Source organism: Struthio camelus, chromosome 14 (genome assembly GCF_040807025.1).
Source record: "Struthio camelus isolate bStrCam1 chromosome 14, bStrCam1.hap1, whole genome shotgun sequence".
Classification (NCBI taxonomy): domain Eukaryota; kingdom Metazoa; phylum Chordata; class Aves; order Struthioniformes; family Struthionidae; genus Struthio; species Struthio camelus.
In genome coordinates, this window is record NC_090955.1 from 2626452 (window position 1) to 2644323 (window position 17872).

Below are 17872 nucleotides of genomic sequence, written 5' to 3' on the forward strand. Positions count from 1 at the left end.
CTGACTGTCTATTATAAACCAACAACAATCCTTCTCCTTCCCATAGGTGGGTAAGGAGCTTTCCAACAGGGGAAGTATTAAGATATAATTTTTTTCAGTGACCAGAAGTTTAAGTGCTCCAAAAACCTTCTGACCTGTGAAACATTTGTCATCATGTAGATTTGGTGAGATCACAGAATGTTTCAAATTTTTTAAAAAGTAAATTTCTTTAAAAAAAAAGTCCAGATCAAAAACTCTAAAGCATAATTATGTTACTAAATCTGAGTTTTACATCATCACAACTTCTGCAATACTTTTCAAAATTTTCTCCTAAAATTTGAGAGCAATCGCAACTGTGGACACTGGGAAACTAAGTGTTTTGGCAGCTGTAGAGGACAGTACATATTCAGGCCAACAGGGAAAGTGAAAAAAATCAAAAAGGTTGTCTGGTTGTTTCCAGCTATTTCACTGTTTATCTTTTCAGTGTTTCTCATCTTTCAACTTTTGTCACTTTATTTCACAGGCAACACTACAGTAACTTGAAGGACACATCCATCTCAAAGTTACTGCTTCGTAAAATCAGAAAGCTGCGGCAGACAGCAATAAAAATGACACGTTCAGGTTGCCATGCTGTGCACATAAGCGCAGAGCGAGGCATCAGAAAGCCACGCAGGTGTTACCGAGAGCAAAGAGGTCTATCCCCTTCAGTGGTCTAGTTCTGAAAATAGCTTTAGCAGTACAAGACAAAAACCGCTCAGAAATCATTTTACACTGAAGCAAAAACAGAGCAAAAGGGCAGCAGAACAGATCTGAGCTGTCTGCTTTTAAAATGATATGCAAACAACCATGGCCAAATAAAGAAGTTTTAGACTACTGAATATTAAAAGGCATTTGTATTTAGCCCTTGAGATTTTCAAGGTTTCCACAAGTTTTTCTTAGCATGAGGTCAGAACCTGAAGTGCTTTTCAGCGCTTCAGTGCTCTTAGCACCAACACCGCACTTTGACAGAGGAGGTGGGCTCCTTGTGCCTAGCAGGAATCCTAGACAACTTAATTTCAGCTTCTTTCCTAAGTGCTAGAAATACAAATAGTAATTGAATAGGTCTGGATTCAATTCCTTATTGTGCATCAATTATGCAATTATTTAATAACTATCAATCACCTTGGGACAGTCTGAGGCACCGAGCTCAAAGGCAACCACAGATCACCTTGCTGGAGTTTTGTTACTGGTGGCAATGCATAAGGAGGTGGTCCCCAGGGTCTGAGGGCGCGCTTGTGTGGTGCGAGACACAGCTGGAGCCAGGAGAGTCATGTTAGTCCAGTGTTTTACCCAAAGAGGATTTCCTGCTAAACCAGGCTAGTTAAGAAGGAGACGGCTACAGTGATTTCTGGTATCGAGCTTGTTCAGGGCCCCTTTGGGTGGCTTGGAAAGAACTGGAGGTGGAGGGGGAAAGCCATTATTGCACCGTGCAGCGGTAGCTCTGCAGCACATTGCCTTGGGAAGGCTCTCAAGCACCTTAAACTCAAGCTATCAGCCTTGCCTTCCCTTCCCTTCCCTTGCTGAAAACATCAATGGGTGTGGAGGTAATTTGTCACGTAATCTAACTTTTGAGAAGATCCCTAATTAAACAAGCTGGCCAAAATCTCCATGGAGAGGAAGTTATGTAAGGGAGTTTACTTGTTATCAACTTCCACAGACCCAGGAAACCTGAAACTCAAAGGAGGTGAAGCAGAGTATATGGTGCATATAATTTTTATTTGGCAGATGAGGGACAAGTGTTACAGGAGCAGTCTTCAGCAATTTCCTCCACTGTCACTCATTTACCGAGGTTACTTTAATCGAGGTAAATCTGCCAAGCGGCAACTTATGCAGGGAACGGACTATCCTTTGATCTCCTCTGAAGGAGAAGAGGAGCTGTAAATTAAGCTCGCCTATGAGCAAAAGCAATTGCCAAGCAGGGTCAGGCTGCCCAGCAGGGGCCAGTGCCCGGGCACCCGCGGGGCCCGCAGAGGCTTCCCGCGCTGCACCGCACCGGCGAGCGGCCGAGCCGCGCTGCCCGAGCCAGCGCTCGCAAGGCGCACGCTGAGGGTTATAGAAATTAATAGCAGGGTTTATGCAATTTTCAGCTCAGGGAACAGTAGCGTTTGTCAGGTTCATTTGTTGCCCGGTTTCAACCCCGTGGTTCCACCCGCCGTTCTGTCGCCTCATAAACCAGGGCACGCTTCCCAGCGCAGACCAGAGCTCTTACCCAACAGCAGCGAGGAGCTGACGGGAGGCACCTGCACACCTGCCAGCAGCACCTCTACCACCACAGGAGCTGACAGTGCTTCTAACTGTACCCTAAAAACCAGGAATAATCTAGAAAAGGTGCCATCCAGAGGGCTTTAACCAGGCAAAGACCTCTGTCCTTCCCCAGACTCACCGAGTCAGAGTGCATTTATCACGTCCACATCACGTCACCCCCTTAACAGAACAGGGCAGCACGGGATTAAGCATGCCCGATACTGCCTGCTTAGTTGGCTCCCGAAGACAAACGAGTCCTGCTTCTCCCCCACATTCATTTTCTTAACACTCCAATAAAAAAATCACTCTTGCCAGTTATAACAAGCAACCTTTCTAGATTTGCTTTTTTACTGGAGTTGGTAACCACCTACTTTGCCTAGCCTTAATATTGGCCCCATATGTACCTAACGAAACGGTAACACCTATTCCAGTTATCCATTTCCAACATCACAGGGATCTATTCTTCCACTGAAGCGCATGGGAGTTACCCGGGAACTCCCATTATTAACCAGGTTACAATCATCATATGCAAGTTCCCGTGTGTCGGTACCAACCTTTTGCTTAACTTCAGGCTGAACACATTTCCCGTGTGAAAGCCTGGAGTTAAGAAAATGCCATGCAGGGACAACGCTTCTACCTTCACTGCCAAAAAACCTTTTAACATAACCTGTCTCTATCCCACTAGTTTCCTGTTCTCCAAGGGCTGTAGGTAAGCAATTTAAGTTTGGTAAAATTTATTCAGATGGATCACAGAATGAACTTGTTTAGAATACTATATACCGAGAGCTGCTAATAATAACCATAACATTGTGAAATGAAGATAAACTGTTTGTGTTAAAACTCAGTGACAAAGCTGGCTGATCTGGCTAGCTCAAGTTTCACAATGACAAACATATCTGATGCAAAATGAACAAAAGTTATTAGTCCAGAGACTGAAGATGACTATTCCACTGGCAGTTACTGGAAACTGCTGCAGAACTTCAGAAAATCCACACTGCAGATTGCAAGGGTTGTGAAGTCCTATCTTATCTGTAAAACTTGGAAGAAAACTGTAGATGAGAGGAAGACCGGGATAAAAGACCACAGAAAGTTAACGGGTTCATTTTCATGAGTGAGACTAGTTTTCATAAGCAGTCAGAAAGTTTTTGCAGTGCATTTTGCAAAAATAAAGTCTTACTAATAGGAGACATCACAGTGCTGTACTCTATATTAAATCTTTTCTGTGCGCTGTAGTGAAAGACTGCTGTGTAAAAAAAAAAAAAAAGGTGATTTACAGTTATGCAGACTAGTGACTACCTCATGTAGTTCTTCTGTAAAGGTAGCATTCCCCAATAGCGTGGTTTCACCTAGAGCCTTCTGTATTTTCTGGGTGAGCAGATATGCTATTCTTACTATGTGGAGAGAGAAAAGCTCGGTTATATGAATTTACTGTGTCAAGATGCTGGTTTAACTTGGACATCACTCAGCAATTACTCTGGGAGATACAGAACTGAAATCATGATTTTACTAATGAGTAAACCTCCACATTCATTTTGATTCACCAACATTGAGCCAGCTGTTCTCCCAGAAGTTAAGCTTGGTGGTTGGCATTTTTCTACATTTTAAAGTTTTATTTACTTGGCTTTCATGACACAAATAATACAGAAAGACTGGAGAGCTGAATATGTGCTGACCTTTATTGCTATTGTAGTGGTCCTGATTAAGGGGGTTCACATGTGCTAGAGACAGTGCAAGCAAAACAAGGAAGCTCAGGCCCCCAGGAGCTTGCAAGGTATCATTGGGAGGGGCAAGTAAGGGAACATCTCTCTACATTAATACATCTGTTTTGCCTTTTGCCTATGAGGCTGATGGATTGCTAGAGCTCAGAATAGCTACATTACAACCTCTTCATGGGATATTTTCAGTAAAGTTTAGTCTATACTTTGCATGCATGAGTAAGAGCTCCTGGGTGTGTCCAAGACCTCACAACCTTACAGTATTAGCTGTAGGCCTCAGCAAGTGATTTGGTCATAAAATATTCTGTACTTAAAAGCAATCTAAATTAGAACTCCCTTCCAAACCCTTCACTACTGCATTAGAGCACATACACACATACGTGCAGAATAACTGCTGCCTGCCCAGAACATTTTTCTGAAGGTAAAGACAACCACTAAGCACTTACTCCTGAGCAGGAAAGGACGGAAAATAGTTACTCTGGTTGGCCGGAAGTAATATCTAAAAAGGCAAGAGCGTAACAGAAATTGGCAGGATCACACTGCACGGATGTCAAAGCATCATGTGATTTGCTATAACCGCCTTATGCCAACAGCTCCTTCCTAACCACATAGTTATTTTACAGACTCCCAACTTGTAGCTCTAGACAGCAAATACAAACAGAACAGTCTCCTTTTTCTGGTGAAAGGGGCGTCTGCGGAGAAGGATCGGACACTTCCCTGTTGTTTTTTTTTTTTGACCAAATGAGCCAAGAAACCTGTCTCCAACTCTAACAAGGATTTGCATACAGCAGGGAAGTGACTCTACTCAGTCCATTAGTCCTAGTTCCAGGGTAAGCAACTGATCTCTCTGTGTGCGGCTGGTGCAGAATTTGTTTTTTCTTCCAGTGTGACAGTGTGTGAGGTTACCTGAGGCTACCCGTGAGCTAGGAAGATGAAAACTCAGATACCCTTACGTTTGAGAAGAGCAGGAAACTTAAGAGGAGTGACTCTCCCCAAGGAATGTTATTCCCTTCATTGCATTTTAAGGTGATGTGGGACTTCAAATGCTCTAGTCCCACCTTGTCTTTTGCACCTTGTCTCTAGAGCATATATATAGGAAAAAATAAAAAGAGGGTAATGACTACAGATTCAGAGACTGAAGAAGCATCCCCAGAACGTCCTCTCTCCTCTCAACAAAAATTTACCATGCCCTGAAAAGGCATGAAGAGGCAGTGGTGCTATAGAGATCTAGTGCAAGTCTTTTAACCATAAATCATCAAGTATAACAAGTCAGGATTCAGCTCCGTGTTACACTTCATCAAATCTCATCCTGTACCGCTATCCAGAACAGTCCTGCTTTTCCACACATCTCTGGTCAGGTTTTAGCAATGCCTCTGCTGTGGGATCACGTCTGTTTTCATTGTCAGGCTGGTTGTCCATTAGATTAGCAACTCGATTCAATGCGCTCCACAACTGCAGAAGTTACACAAAGGAGGGGACAAGGAGCTAGCCAGAACAGGACTGTCCATTTTGGCAACTGCCTATAATTAGGATGCAGGACAAATGTCTTCAAATTATAATCCTAAACCAGTCACATGTATCAAAAGCTTGGAAATATCACTTCTCAGAAAGAGCACAACTATCTGGGAAAATGACCTTCTTAAACAAACCCCTGACTGTTTTGTTCAGACATGTGAGACACATGGCAGACACATGGCAGTGGGGGAGAGGAAAAGGGATAATACTCTCTGCAATATCTATGCATAGAGTCCAGCCTACTCTGAACTGTCCAAGATGGAAACAGGCTGCCTGCAAATATTCTTTTGACTTTGCACATGTTCTAAGATATTACATGTTCAATAATAGTTGCAGGCATGTTTTTGCCATAGTAAGGTTTTTACTTTGTATGTGTATCAGAATACTATATTTCTGAAATGTAACAAGCTACATGCTGTATGCTTATTAAAACCCATACAAACCTCAGGCTGGCAGGTCCAAGTGATGATTTGATATCTCTGTATGAGAATTGCACCACTTAAAACACAGAAGCCAAGAACAGCAAGATCATAGGAGAATGGTGATGATCTGGAGTTTACCATAAAGTGTTATATTTTACATTTGGGTCTGAAATCTAAGACCTAGTAAAAGTCTCAGAGCAACTTGTGGTTGCTTAAACTTACTCATGAAAACAGTCACACTAACTTAAGATGCAAAGCTATTTTGTTATACATTCTTCTATATGGCTCTGGGAAATAAAAATACCTAGTTCCCACGCAAACATTTAATAAGCTTTTTTTGCATGGTAAGGACTGATATTTCCCTTAATTACAGGTAAAAGATTATTTAGTAATTCCCCTCCCATCTTTTTTAGCTCAAGTTTCTTGGATTTCATAAAACATTTCCCTTTCCAACATGTCCTAGTTATAAGGTTGATGTTTTCCATATTCCTACCTGTATTGTAGTGTTCCCACCTTCCAGAAGGGCAATGGCTAGGAGGATGCTCTCATGAAAGACTCTGTCACTGGTGGCATTCATGATGAGGTCTATAACCAGGTTGGATGCACCTTCTTTATCCAGATGACACTGAACATCTGCCAAACTCATCTCACCTCGGCTCATTGAACTTGATCCGGAGCTTCCTCCTATAAAGGTGATCGTGACAGACAGCCTGAGATTCAAATCCTTCCCTTCTAAGGTGATGGGATCTCTCTTCTGGTTTAAACAATTAACCTATCTCGAATGGTACACACGTTTATTAACGGCAATGACCTCAACACATAGCAACTCTGCAAGGAAAAGTTTGCAGCTTAAAAGCACAGAGAGGACACATTGTGATATGGGTACCTCACACTGCTGTAGCATGTTCAAGTCTGAGGGAGGACCGCCTTGGCTGACAGTGAGAAACAGCTATTAGAACTACTACTTCATCCGTAAGAGGAGCTGGAAAGGGGGACTGATGTACTGGAAGATAATTCTGGAAACAGCATGGATTCAGAGATACAAAGAAAAAGTGAAGGCTTTGCAGTACCAATGAAGTGATAGAGAAAAGGCAAGGCAAATTCCAGTAGATGGCAAAGAGCTGTACAGAACCATAAAACTCCACAGATAAATAGACTAAACCTAAGTGCGTAAGAGTTTACGGAAGAGGCAGGACGAATGGGAACTGAAGTGATCTAGTAAGTGGAAGAGTATGACAGACAGCAGCATTACACAAGGATAAATGTAATCTATACCAATTTCAGAAAAAGGTGGAGGGGAATATATATATTTTTTTTTATTATTCCTGATCAAGCGTGCTTTCAACAGGATTCCTGACAGTCTTTTATGTTGAGGCAAAACCCACTGAATTATATTTTGATAAGTGTGCATGACTTCTTTAGCAAATGGTCTCAAATTAAATAAGCTGCACTTTACAGTTGACTTCAAATGTAATTTTTGCTCATCCTACCCTGCAATCTCTCTGTAATACAATGAAATGCTTTTGTTTTAGATATGGTTAATCTGACTTCCCTATGAGCACACTTCCCCAGTATTATTGTAAATACTAAATTGATCAAATTTCTTAAGTAAATTCATTCAAAGCAAAACCACAAAATCAAGCCAGCCCAACAAAGTCTCTGGGAGTATATAAAGCTCTGCCTGTTTCATTTTCAAATATTTTCTCAAATGCAGTCAGGGGAAAAAAAAAAAAAAACAAACACACACACACGCTACTCATCTGCATGAATAAAAAACAGTTTACATGATTAGAGACAGGACAGCTATGCTCAGTTCAGCTTAAAATGAAATCCCTCAAGGGGCGTTAAAACATATTGAAGTTTCCAAAGCCAGGACCAACATGCAAGTAGGACTTCACCATCCACTGTGCACAATTTCTTTTTCTGTGATTTTCACACAACAGAACAGGAGGGGGGGAAAGGCTGGGGCGGGGGGAAGGCTATTTCACCTGTAAGATACTCAGCCGGTCATGCAGAAACAGACACAGACAACAGGGCAGAGTCATACAACGCTCATCAGCGGGCAGCGCGTCCTACCTCCTCCCCCGGTTTTACTAGCGCCTCCAGCAGAGAGTGGGCCATTGCCAAAGCTCGTGAGGCTCTCTCGTCTTCCCGCCGGTCGGACGTTGCCATAGTAACGGTTGACCAACACTTGCCTGAGCGCCTCACCCTTAATTCAAAGAGGATAATGAAATCACCATTTGAGTTTAAACGAATAAACAAGCTTGTAATATTCAGTAGCAAGAGGACTGCGCTCGTAATTAGCCTGCTAGCCGTGCGGGAGGGGGAGCTGCGCGCTGGACCCGCCAGGACCCACTGACACCTTCAGACGTTCTCGGGCAAGCCCGGACCCTAGACAGGGCTCAAAGGAGCTTACGGGCTCCAAGCGCCAGGAACGGCTACCGCTCAGATACGGCGCTAAAGCTTCCTGGGCAGATCTTATTCTGAAAGAGGGCACCACCAACACAAAACGAAGAGGAAGATGAGAGAAGCAGCAGCGTTAGGAAGAGTTTTGGTGAGACACCAATGCCATCTCCTCCCGCCTGCACTGGTTTTTGCGCCTTCGCAAGCGTTGACGGCTGCGCGCCGCTCGGCGCCGGCTGAAGCCAGCCGACAGCACGGACCGCGCGCCGGCTGGCGAGCTTGGCTCCAAGCACACACCGTTCCCCTCCGCGGACATCAGAGGAGGTCGAAACCCCTCCCGGCTTCAGCGTTGGCCGGTAGACCCGGCGCTGTTCCCTCCCAAGTTTTTAAGGGGGATTCCTAGTAATTTAAGCCGTAGAGAAGCTGGCGGCACAGCCAGGAACGGACGGGCACAGAAGCACCACCACTGGATTAACGGTCTCTGTGAGGTCTCTGTGCCTAAAAACCGGCATATTTCAACTGTGAGCTGCCACTCCGCTAACGGAGAGGGGCTGCGGTTACCGAACTGGCACCCTGCGCCGTGCTTGGGGCGGGGCTGGAATTTCCTGGGGATTCAACAACATGAAAAATAAAGCTAGCCAAGAATAATTTCAGGCTAACTAAAAAGCGTCTTGATCTCCAGGCACAAAGCAAGAGCTCAACACTGATTTCCAGCTGTATTTCAGATCACATTAGTTGTCCGGCTGCAGATTCAAAACGTCACCCGCTCCATAGCGTGATATTAGGCGTTACGTAAGTCTTACTTTTAAAACTTTCACAAGAAGTCTTTCAAACACAGCTAGGTAAACAGATCCATATAAAAGCGCTCATTAGCTCATACAAAACTCCAGCAGCATCACAGCCAGCCTGCTGCCGATACTCAAGTCGGCACACGCAAAGGTGGATTAGATAAGATCTGATACTGCAGTGCACTGGAAAGACACCCCCAGACCCAGCAATTCGGGAAACCTGTTCACTGGGGCTCTATCACAGCAGCAGTCTGTCTGGAAATCAAAAATCGTTCAAAAGAATTTCAGAAATCGCTTCTCGACCAAGCAGCTAAACACCTCTCCGGGGTTTGGCAGAGATCACTGCTCTTTCTGCAAGGCCGGTGCTAGCGTCAGGGCTACGGCCTTCTGCTTCTCTCACTACACTTTAGCTGATGAAAATTGCTCCTACAGATTATCAGCATGAAAGCGGCTACACAGGAGCTGCATTTTACAGCGTCAGAGGGGGCAGCGGAAGAGGAAGGGAGACCAGATGCAAAATAAACACTAGGAGAGCCTTCCAGCCAGCTGCTTCCAAAACTCCAAATAAATAAAGAATAAAAAAAAGCAAGTCACTTTGAAGCAACAGTACCAGAAAATTAGGACTTTTCCAAGGGGCATACGCTTCCTATCACCGCTTGGGCCAGGCGGATTCTCACCCCAGCGGAGCTGGTCCGACAGCGCCGTGCCGCCGCTCAGGGCACGACACAGTGCTTCAGCCGCTCTCTCTGCTCGCAGTCTGGCAGGTAACGAGCAATGCACGACAGAATAAGGTCAGGCCAGACAGAAAAACCCTCAACTACATCTTTCTCCTACGGGTATACTAATTAGAAAGGAGACTCGATAAATTTATATAGCCCTGTGCCAAAATCAAGTTATGATGGGTGTTTTCACGTTACCTTTTTCCCTTCCATTAAACTAACTAGCAGTTGTCATGGCAACTGGCATTTTAAAATGGTAATTTTTACAACTTACTATGAAGGTCTTAACACACATCCAACTACAAGAAACGGTGTTCAGTAAACTCCGTCTCTTCCTGAATCCAGGTAGTTAACTAGGGCTTGTTGGCGTGTCTCTAGCCTTTCTTTCTAGTCCACTGTGGAACAGAAGATGGCTTCGATTTCGTGGTCAGGATTGTGCAGGCGAGAGGACAGAGCTCACAGGGAATTCCTGCCCTTGTGACAGACCTGCAGCACGTCTGCCTTCTTGCTGGGCTAGGACTACATCCAAAACAGGACAAGCTAACCAGAAAATACAAGTGGGAACAGGTATGAGGCGTCCGTAGTTTCTAGTCAGAAGGAAAAGCATGCTGATCCAGAGGTTCAAAGGTCTGGCCAGCCACTGCCACATCCAGTGTCATGTGGCAATTCTAGCTGGGAAGAGAAAACTTAACTTCCTACTTCCTTACTCAAAAGCACCGCGTTAGCTAAGCGTATGAGAACGTGACTGAAATAAAGGGGAGCAAAAAATATGTGGTATTTAAGAAATGTTATAATTAATTCGGCCGCAATGCTTGGCTTCAGAACAGTTCTTTAACCATCATGCTACTATTATACATCACTTTGATGCGTACAGTATGCAAACAAATATCAGCTGCTCGGTGGCATTAAGAAAAATCAAACATGCTACCTAGAAAATCCGGCAACAGTTTCATCTGTATTCATCACCAAGGTAAACTAATAGTAAATAGTATACAAACATTATTTGTACATACATCAATAGAACAGATACAATAAAAGCAACTCAATTTAGGTGTTATCAAAAATCTGTTATCAGCATTAAAACTGTGTTACAGAGAATATTTAATAAAAACCTAAGAGTGAAGCAGTTATAAGGTGCTGTTCTGCTCCTGGCTACAAGAGCAGAAGAAAGCGAGACGCACTGTAATGAACCAACAGGCATTAGCAGTGCTGGTTTTGCAACTTGACTGCTCATAAAGGAAGAGGGTTTTTGGGGTGGGAGGGGAGGCAGAACAAGCCAATTCCACCAGGCCTGATTAATCTCACCTTACAAGCAGGCAGTCACCACAGGGGAGTATTTTAGAAGTGTGAAGAGACTAGATCAGGATCTGAGGTTTAATCCTAAGCGACCCAGCACCCACCCCTTCCATTTAATATGATGGGAGCTGCCCCTGTATCTTGTATCATAAGCAGAGCTGCTAGTTTTAGACTTTCTAGGAGATTGACAACCACCACAAAAGGTTCCTACATGACTTGCACTTCCCCATTTAAAAGGAAAAAATTAAAAGGATTAATTCTATGCGTGCTCTACTGCTGTACGTACCCTTCTATGATCCTCCAGTTGCCTCTGTGGTAGACTTTGATCAAGCTCCTGCTGCGCATGCAGAAATTTCATTTTAAAGCAGAGCAATACTAAAGAGACACTAACATCTTTGCACTCACAGAAAATATTAAGGAAAGTCACAGCTGAAAACAAGGGGGGAGATGAGGAAGATCGACTGGCAAGCTGTCTAAACATCAGGCCTTAATTAGCTCTGACAGCACTCAACCAGTCTGCTTTGACGCTCTCCAGCAGACCACTCATGGCATGCACGTATGCCAACACATTCTCGGGGATTTAAAGAAAACACAAAGTCTATCTCATTTTAGTTACTGGAAACACAAAAGTTTTCAAGAACTCAAACCATGCACTATGCCCATGCATACATATACACGTATACACACACTTACGCACACACAGACACCCCTGCCCACTGTACACAAACTTCTTTCTGGTAGACGTGTAGGTACTTTAACATATCCAGATGTGGTCAGTGAAGCTCTCTTGAGACTGTGGAGGGCCTCTGTCAAAACCTATAGGGTTTTTGTTCCAATACCGTGGCTGTGTTTCAAGACTTCAATGGGGCTTTACTCTGATTTAATGAACAAAGTCCCTTGGCACGTTTCCAAATCAAATCTCTCTTATTTCAGATATTAAGTATCTAAAAGAAGCAAATTTTCAGAAGTTTACCACAGATTAGAACTTGCACTTTGTAAACCCAGAGCACGTCAAGTTCCCATCTCTTAGAAAACATTCTGAAAACACGGAGGAACTACTGCTCTATCCAGGCACGTACGTTCAACCAGGAGCCATCCCTGACATCTCAAAGTCATTCTATGACCACTGAGTGTTTCAGTTTACATGTAAACAGTCTTCCACAAAAATTACTAATAAAAAAGTACAAAACACCACAAACTGCATTTTTTTTCCTCTTCATGATTTCAAAACAAATCTAACAGCCTCCTACACTTGGACATTCATATAGCTTTAATTAGATTTGCAGTGATATATTACGCAGCGGTATAATCTACCAACACCATCTCTGGATGTCCCATTAATTCCAAAACAATTCAAGGTTTTTTATAAATCCTTATTTCTCATTTTTGGCAAATAGTCTGTTTTATGTGAAGTGATGTTGAGCTACCTCAAATGGAACGTGCCTAAATACCCAATTCACAGAAGAGCTAGTAAACTTGAAGTCAAGTCACCATTAACTGTTTCACTATGTCACTTTAAATGGGACACCCAGCAGTTCTGGGATTACGAAGTTTCCACCAACTTCTTTTGCCACCTCCGTTTCCTGACCAGTCCAACCCTGGGCTGGTTAAACCATTGGCCTTTGGGTCCCTTACTTTGTCTAGGGACAAAGATTTGGGATCGGCTTACACGCTTTAATATAGAGGGAGTATTTCTGGCTATCAGGCTGATGGTGTATTGGATTGAACCACTTGAAGAAATCTGCTAATTTTTCCCACTGTCTATACCACACAGAAACACACATTTCACAAATTTCTACCAACAAGACACTCCACCAAGACTACTTCAACACACCAATATTTGCCTGTTGTACAAATATAGGTGGGTGACACACCTCTACTGGGCTTTCCGTTTCTGGAGGTTGCGGCAGCTAGTTGAAAGTAAAATGCAGAAAAATTAGTCATTCCTCAAGATTCTTTCATCCCAACAGAAATCTAGTGGTCAACACTTAAGCGGAAGGGAGCTAGAAACTGTTTGACTTAAGCTGAATCATCACAAACGAATTATGGCATAACTACTGTTTACATCCACCCACCATGCTTCTAAAAGGGCTACACTTTGATAATTTAGCAGGTATCCTTTGAACAGCCCAAACTACTTTGCATGAACAAAAAGGCACAAGCAAAAAGCTTAAGTTGCAGGAGCGTACAGGTCTGCAACTCAGAAAGGTGCTGCTGGACAGCTTGCTCAGCCTGCATAGAAGGTGTCTGCGATCTGCGCACAGTGAACATAACGCATTTATCCCCAGTGGGGTAGCTGAAGAAACAAATGCTGTGTGTCACTAAAAGACATATTTAGAATGTTATTTTAAGAAAAATGCTTTCAGTGAATTCTCATTTATAAACATTCTTGTCCTGAGATAAAAGATACATAACATAGTATCATGAAAAAGTACATAACATGAGCAATGAAATTAGAAGCTTAATGGTGACAGTTTTTCAAATTTAAAATGCTGATCATCACATTGAAACAGATCAAGACAAGCAACTTTTATTTAGCAGAACTTAAGACATTCAACAGAGACCTAAACATTCAAATGAAACTATCTACTTAATAGTGAGTAAATTGATTTAACTTCTCAGAAACAGACGCTAGGAAAGACTATTATGATACAGTAATGTCATATTAAGTCAGCCACTCATTGTCCATGTCTGCCTAAAGGGCATACAAACTAGACAGACAAATCAAGCATAGGCTACGAGAGTGACCGTGGTCTTTTAACCCAATATCCGCTGCAGCCTAAGAAATACACGGCAAAAAAAGAAGGCCATTGGGATCCAGAAGTCTAAATATGGAGAGTTTCCACTTCTTAGGAAAAGGACAGGGGAACTAACATTTTCCACTTTGGTGCTCAGTAGACAGGCACGATCAGGAAGAACGGTTCTCCATTCTTCTCCTAATAGACTTTCCTCCTGGCTAATTCACATGGCCTTTGGTATACCATTTCCTTGCATTGTCGCTACTCTTGGAAGCTTCACAAGCATGGAAACCGTTTCTTATGCGGTCAGATCGGAGCACAGAGTATTTAAGTCAGAGGAACAAAAGTTAACAGGAAGAACCTCATTTAAGCAGAGGAACACACAGTTCCTGCCTAGTGCACGTTCCTGAGTACACCCTTGTTGCTTGTGGATTGGACATTGGAAAGGCCATGTCAAGTCATTAGTCTGGGCACATTGTTCAGATTGCAGACACGGTCAGTATAACTTGCTTCAGAACAAAGCAAAAAATTCCTCTGTTGTTAATAAGTCATTTCACCTACAACAGCAAGTAAAACATGCATATCGCTATAAAGGAAATTAGGTACCTTCCCTTCCAGGGAAGAGGAAACTGAAGCAGGGAGGTCAGACAGACACAACTGGGAGAAGAAAACATACTGGAATTTGGATTCTGAACGGGAGAGCTTCCTTATTCCCAGGCTTACACCATGGCAACAAATTAATCAAACATACATGAACATTTTGGGATTGAAAACTGGCAGAGATGAAGAATCAGCCTGAAATTAGCTCAACCTTTTCAATTTAAAGTGAGAAGGAAAAAAGCAAGGATTTTAGCTGGCAAATTCCTGTGCCTTCGCGCTTCGGCAGCAACAGCGCCTATAAGTAGGACAACACGTCAGAACTCAGCCCCAAACTCCTCTCCAGGCAGCAGCGCTGCCCTGAGCAATGCTCCACTGGATCATTCCGACTTATCAAGGCCTTCAGCAATCTTTCAGTAAGAGTATAAATCCAAAATACTGAAGCTGAGTCAAAGTGGGTTAAAATAGCAAAGACTTACTGAGTTCTAGTTACTGTGCTATGCCTTGCAGTACCATTTGCTCTGCAAACGTAAAGTATGAGCTTATACTTTACAAGGAGGATTGAACAGGGTGGGAGAGTAGACTGAATAAGTAATTCTGCTCAATTTCTAGCGCCTCCCTATGCCTCTGTTCTCCACCTATTAAAAAAAGTGATGGAAGGGAAGAGGGGGAAATAGGACACTGAAGTTTGTAAAATACCAAGACATTTCACTAACAGAGGCCAGGTGAGTGCCAGAGATACAGCAGCTAGCTTTTAAACTAAAATGTATTGGGTGGAAGGGTCAGAGGAAAGTGCAACGTTTTTCCTTTTTGCTAGCAGTAGCAAAAGTTCCTTTCGACTTACTGCACAAAAAAACCCCTCTTCCTTTGAAGTTTCCATTCCCGCAGGTTGGCAAATAAACCTCTCATCAGAATAGGAGATAATAATAGGAGAATTACAATTTCTGTGATCTATTGGTGACCAGAATGCTACTAACATCCATTTCTGCAATGTAGACGCTGTGTGTTTCCCAGAACGGTCTTTATCTGACTCGAGTAGATGTGTCCACCTCAGCAACCAACAAAGTCAGTGACAGCTACTGTGAACTCTTTACACCTCAACACAACCATCTAAAAAAATAGAGGGCACATGTGGAAGAGATTTTCGTCTTTTTCTTTTATGGCTTTGAGGAAGGTGTGAAAGTTTAAGTTTTATTTTCTTAAAAAAAAAAATTTGGGTAAACCAGTCTTTTGTAGAAAATTCAAACAATTAGAACTGTAGATAGAGTAAAAAGAATTTGAAGAAATGTAGAAAGATTTTCATTTAGATTTAAAGCCTCAGGATTACTTCTCTTGTTATTTTTTTTTTAAAACTCACCTATCTAGTAAACATCTAGAACATGAGCTCTCTGAAGAAGCTTGAAATGCATTTAAAAAGTAGATGGAGATTCCAGTTCATATGGACTGGGTCTCCTCCAAGGACTGGCTTCAGCAAAACAGGATAGAAAAAAATTTCATACTGTAATATCACAAAAAAAGTGGAAAATAATCTTATTAGGAAAAGCTACGTGTTTGTGTGAGCATATGCTTACAAACACTTCCAAAAAATCTGATTCTTTTCTGTTCAGCCTCACTAACTTTGGAATTTTGACATAAAATAGACAAAATAATGCATTTAAAAGCACAAACCTATTTCCTCCATTTCAGACCATCTCCAAGTTCAAACACCAAACAGGCTGGCAAACCTCAGACTGTTCGACTTTCACACTTTCATGCCAATTTCCAAACCATCACGTCTCCTGAAGGTCACTTCCTATGTGAGCACTAAATCAGACACAGATGTGACTAGCTCATGCAATGCACTGCTGTAAATGGACATCCATCTCTGGAGGTCTTCAAGACCAACATGGAATATTGTGAAGAAGCTTAGTCAAACTGAATTTATTTGGCTCAACAGAGAAGCAATTGGGAGTAATGAGATGCCTACACTGGGCAGGAAGTCAGGTTAAATTACTTAATGGTCCCCTCTGGTCTTGAAGTCTGAATTCCAGAACTGACCCAATTTCATGCATATGTCATCTAATTATTAGGGTGGTGGGGAGAGCTATTTGGCATCGCAGAGGAAATAAAGAAAAAAACCACAACCACAGAGTCAGTCAGTCAAATATCACATTAAGCTTTTGATAGTCAGGTTGTATATCCAGATGTAAAGAATAATAGTAAAGATATGAGACAGAGCTTATTAGCAAACTACTGCCCTCTATTTCACCTATCTTAATTCTTACACTATCATCTCCTGTATCAACTGGCACTGAGGTTCGGATTGGCTGTTTAGACACAGTCCTAGAAGATCCTTTCCACTTCTTTCTTCTCTCTTCTGAATTCTTCTTCTCTGTGGGATACATTCACTATAGCTCTTGCTGGAAATACCCAGCAAAGCAAAGTGATCTCATTCTGCTACCTGTCATGAAAACGGGCTATAGAACAAATTAGTTGGCTGTCTCATTCTTCAATAATACTAGACGAACGCCATGAAAAGAGAAATATCCACCAGCGTGGGTTATTGACTTGCAAAGCCTCCTTTGTAAGGCCAATATCATTACCTTGTAGAACTGAGAAAAAATTTGTACTGGATAGGACATTTCTAGCCTCTGCAGATGATACGTAGGTGTGTTTGTCAAAAATGTATTTGACTTGCTATGGATAAGTTTCAGGGCAGCAGGGAATAACTGGGAACCAAAAGCACTGAACCTGCTTTGACAAATTCTTCCCACATTACAGTTTATCATTGTAACAGACTCGTATCAAAGTTACTGTGCATTATATTTTTAGAATGCGATGGAGGATTTTACACCTGCATAAATTAAGCGGCAGTGTCAGATGTGGAACAGTACATTGTTATGGTGCAGGCGCCTCAAAACTGCGCAGCTCCCGCAGCCCTCACGTGCGGCATGTAGGATTTGCAGGGAGAAGAGGGCGACTGCTGCACTGCGTGGCACAGCGGCAACCCACGCTTACGCCTGCTCACTGCTACACACACGCGTGTACGTGCACGCACACGCAGATCACGGAGGTGGCTCAACACTTCCTCCCTTATCTCTGTGCATCTGCAGAGCCTCTGTGCACTGCCAGAACTTCAGGTGGCAAATCTGGCCCAAGGACGATCAGTGTCTAAGCTGAAAGGTCACCAAGATCTACGTATGGCCACTCCTCCTTCAATTTTCCAGAGCGTGCAGTTTCAAAGGCATGTTTTACTTGGGCTGGGACTTTCCTCAAGTTAAAGGACTCTGTCTCCTACCTGCTGCTGACCTTCAGTGGGAATTAAATCTCGCTTGCTCCTCTTATAATTCTCAGTCTTTCAAGTCATTTACAGTAACCGAATGCAGTAAAAACTACCTTCGCCATACATTTTACATTGGTAGTTTTAATCTGCTGTTA

The 17872-nt window shown here is 42.8% G+C and overlaps 1 protein-coding gene across 13 annotated transcripts in view; it reads right to left on the bottom strand.

The window, feature by feature from the left end:
• Positions 1–17872, bottom strand: part of ITPR1 (inositol 1,4,5-trisphosphate receptor type 1) — a 188162-nt gene that overhangs the window by 57500 nt on the left and 112790 nt on the right. For 7 of the 13 annotated variants that reach the window (XM_068907210.1, XM_068907212.1, XM_068907209.1 and 4 more), the window contains 4 exons: positions 12995–13030; positions 11407–11457; positions 7991–8123; positions 6408–6598 (listed from right to left, as the gene is read on the bottom strand). The exons of 1 other annotated variant lie outside the window; for it this stretch is intronic. In XM_068907210.1, the coding sequence (XP_068763311.1) occupies positions 6408–6598; positions 7991–8123; positions 11407–11457; positions 12995–13030 (411 nt within the window). The remainder of the gene's footprint in view (positions 1–6407; positions 6599–7990; positions 8124–11406; positions 11458–12994; positions 13031–17872) is intronic. 5 more of the 13 variants (XM_068907208.1, XM_068907206.1, XM_068907205.1 and 2 more) reach the window with 2 other exon arrangements.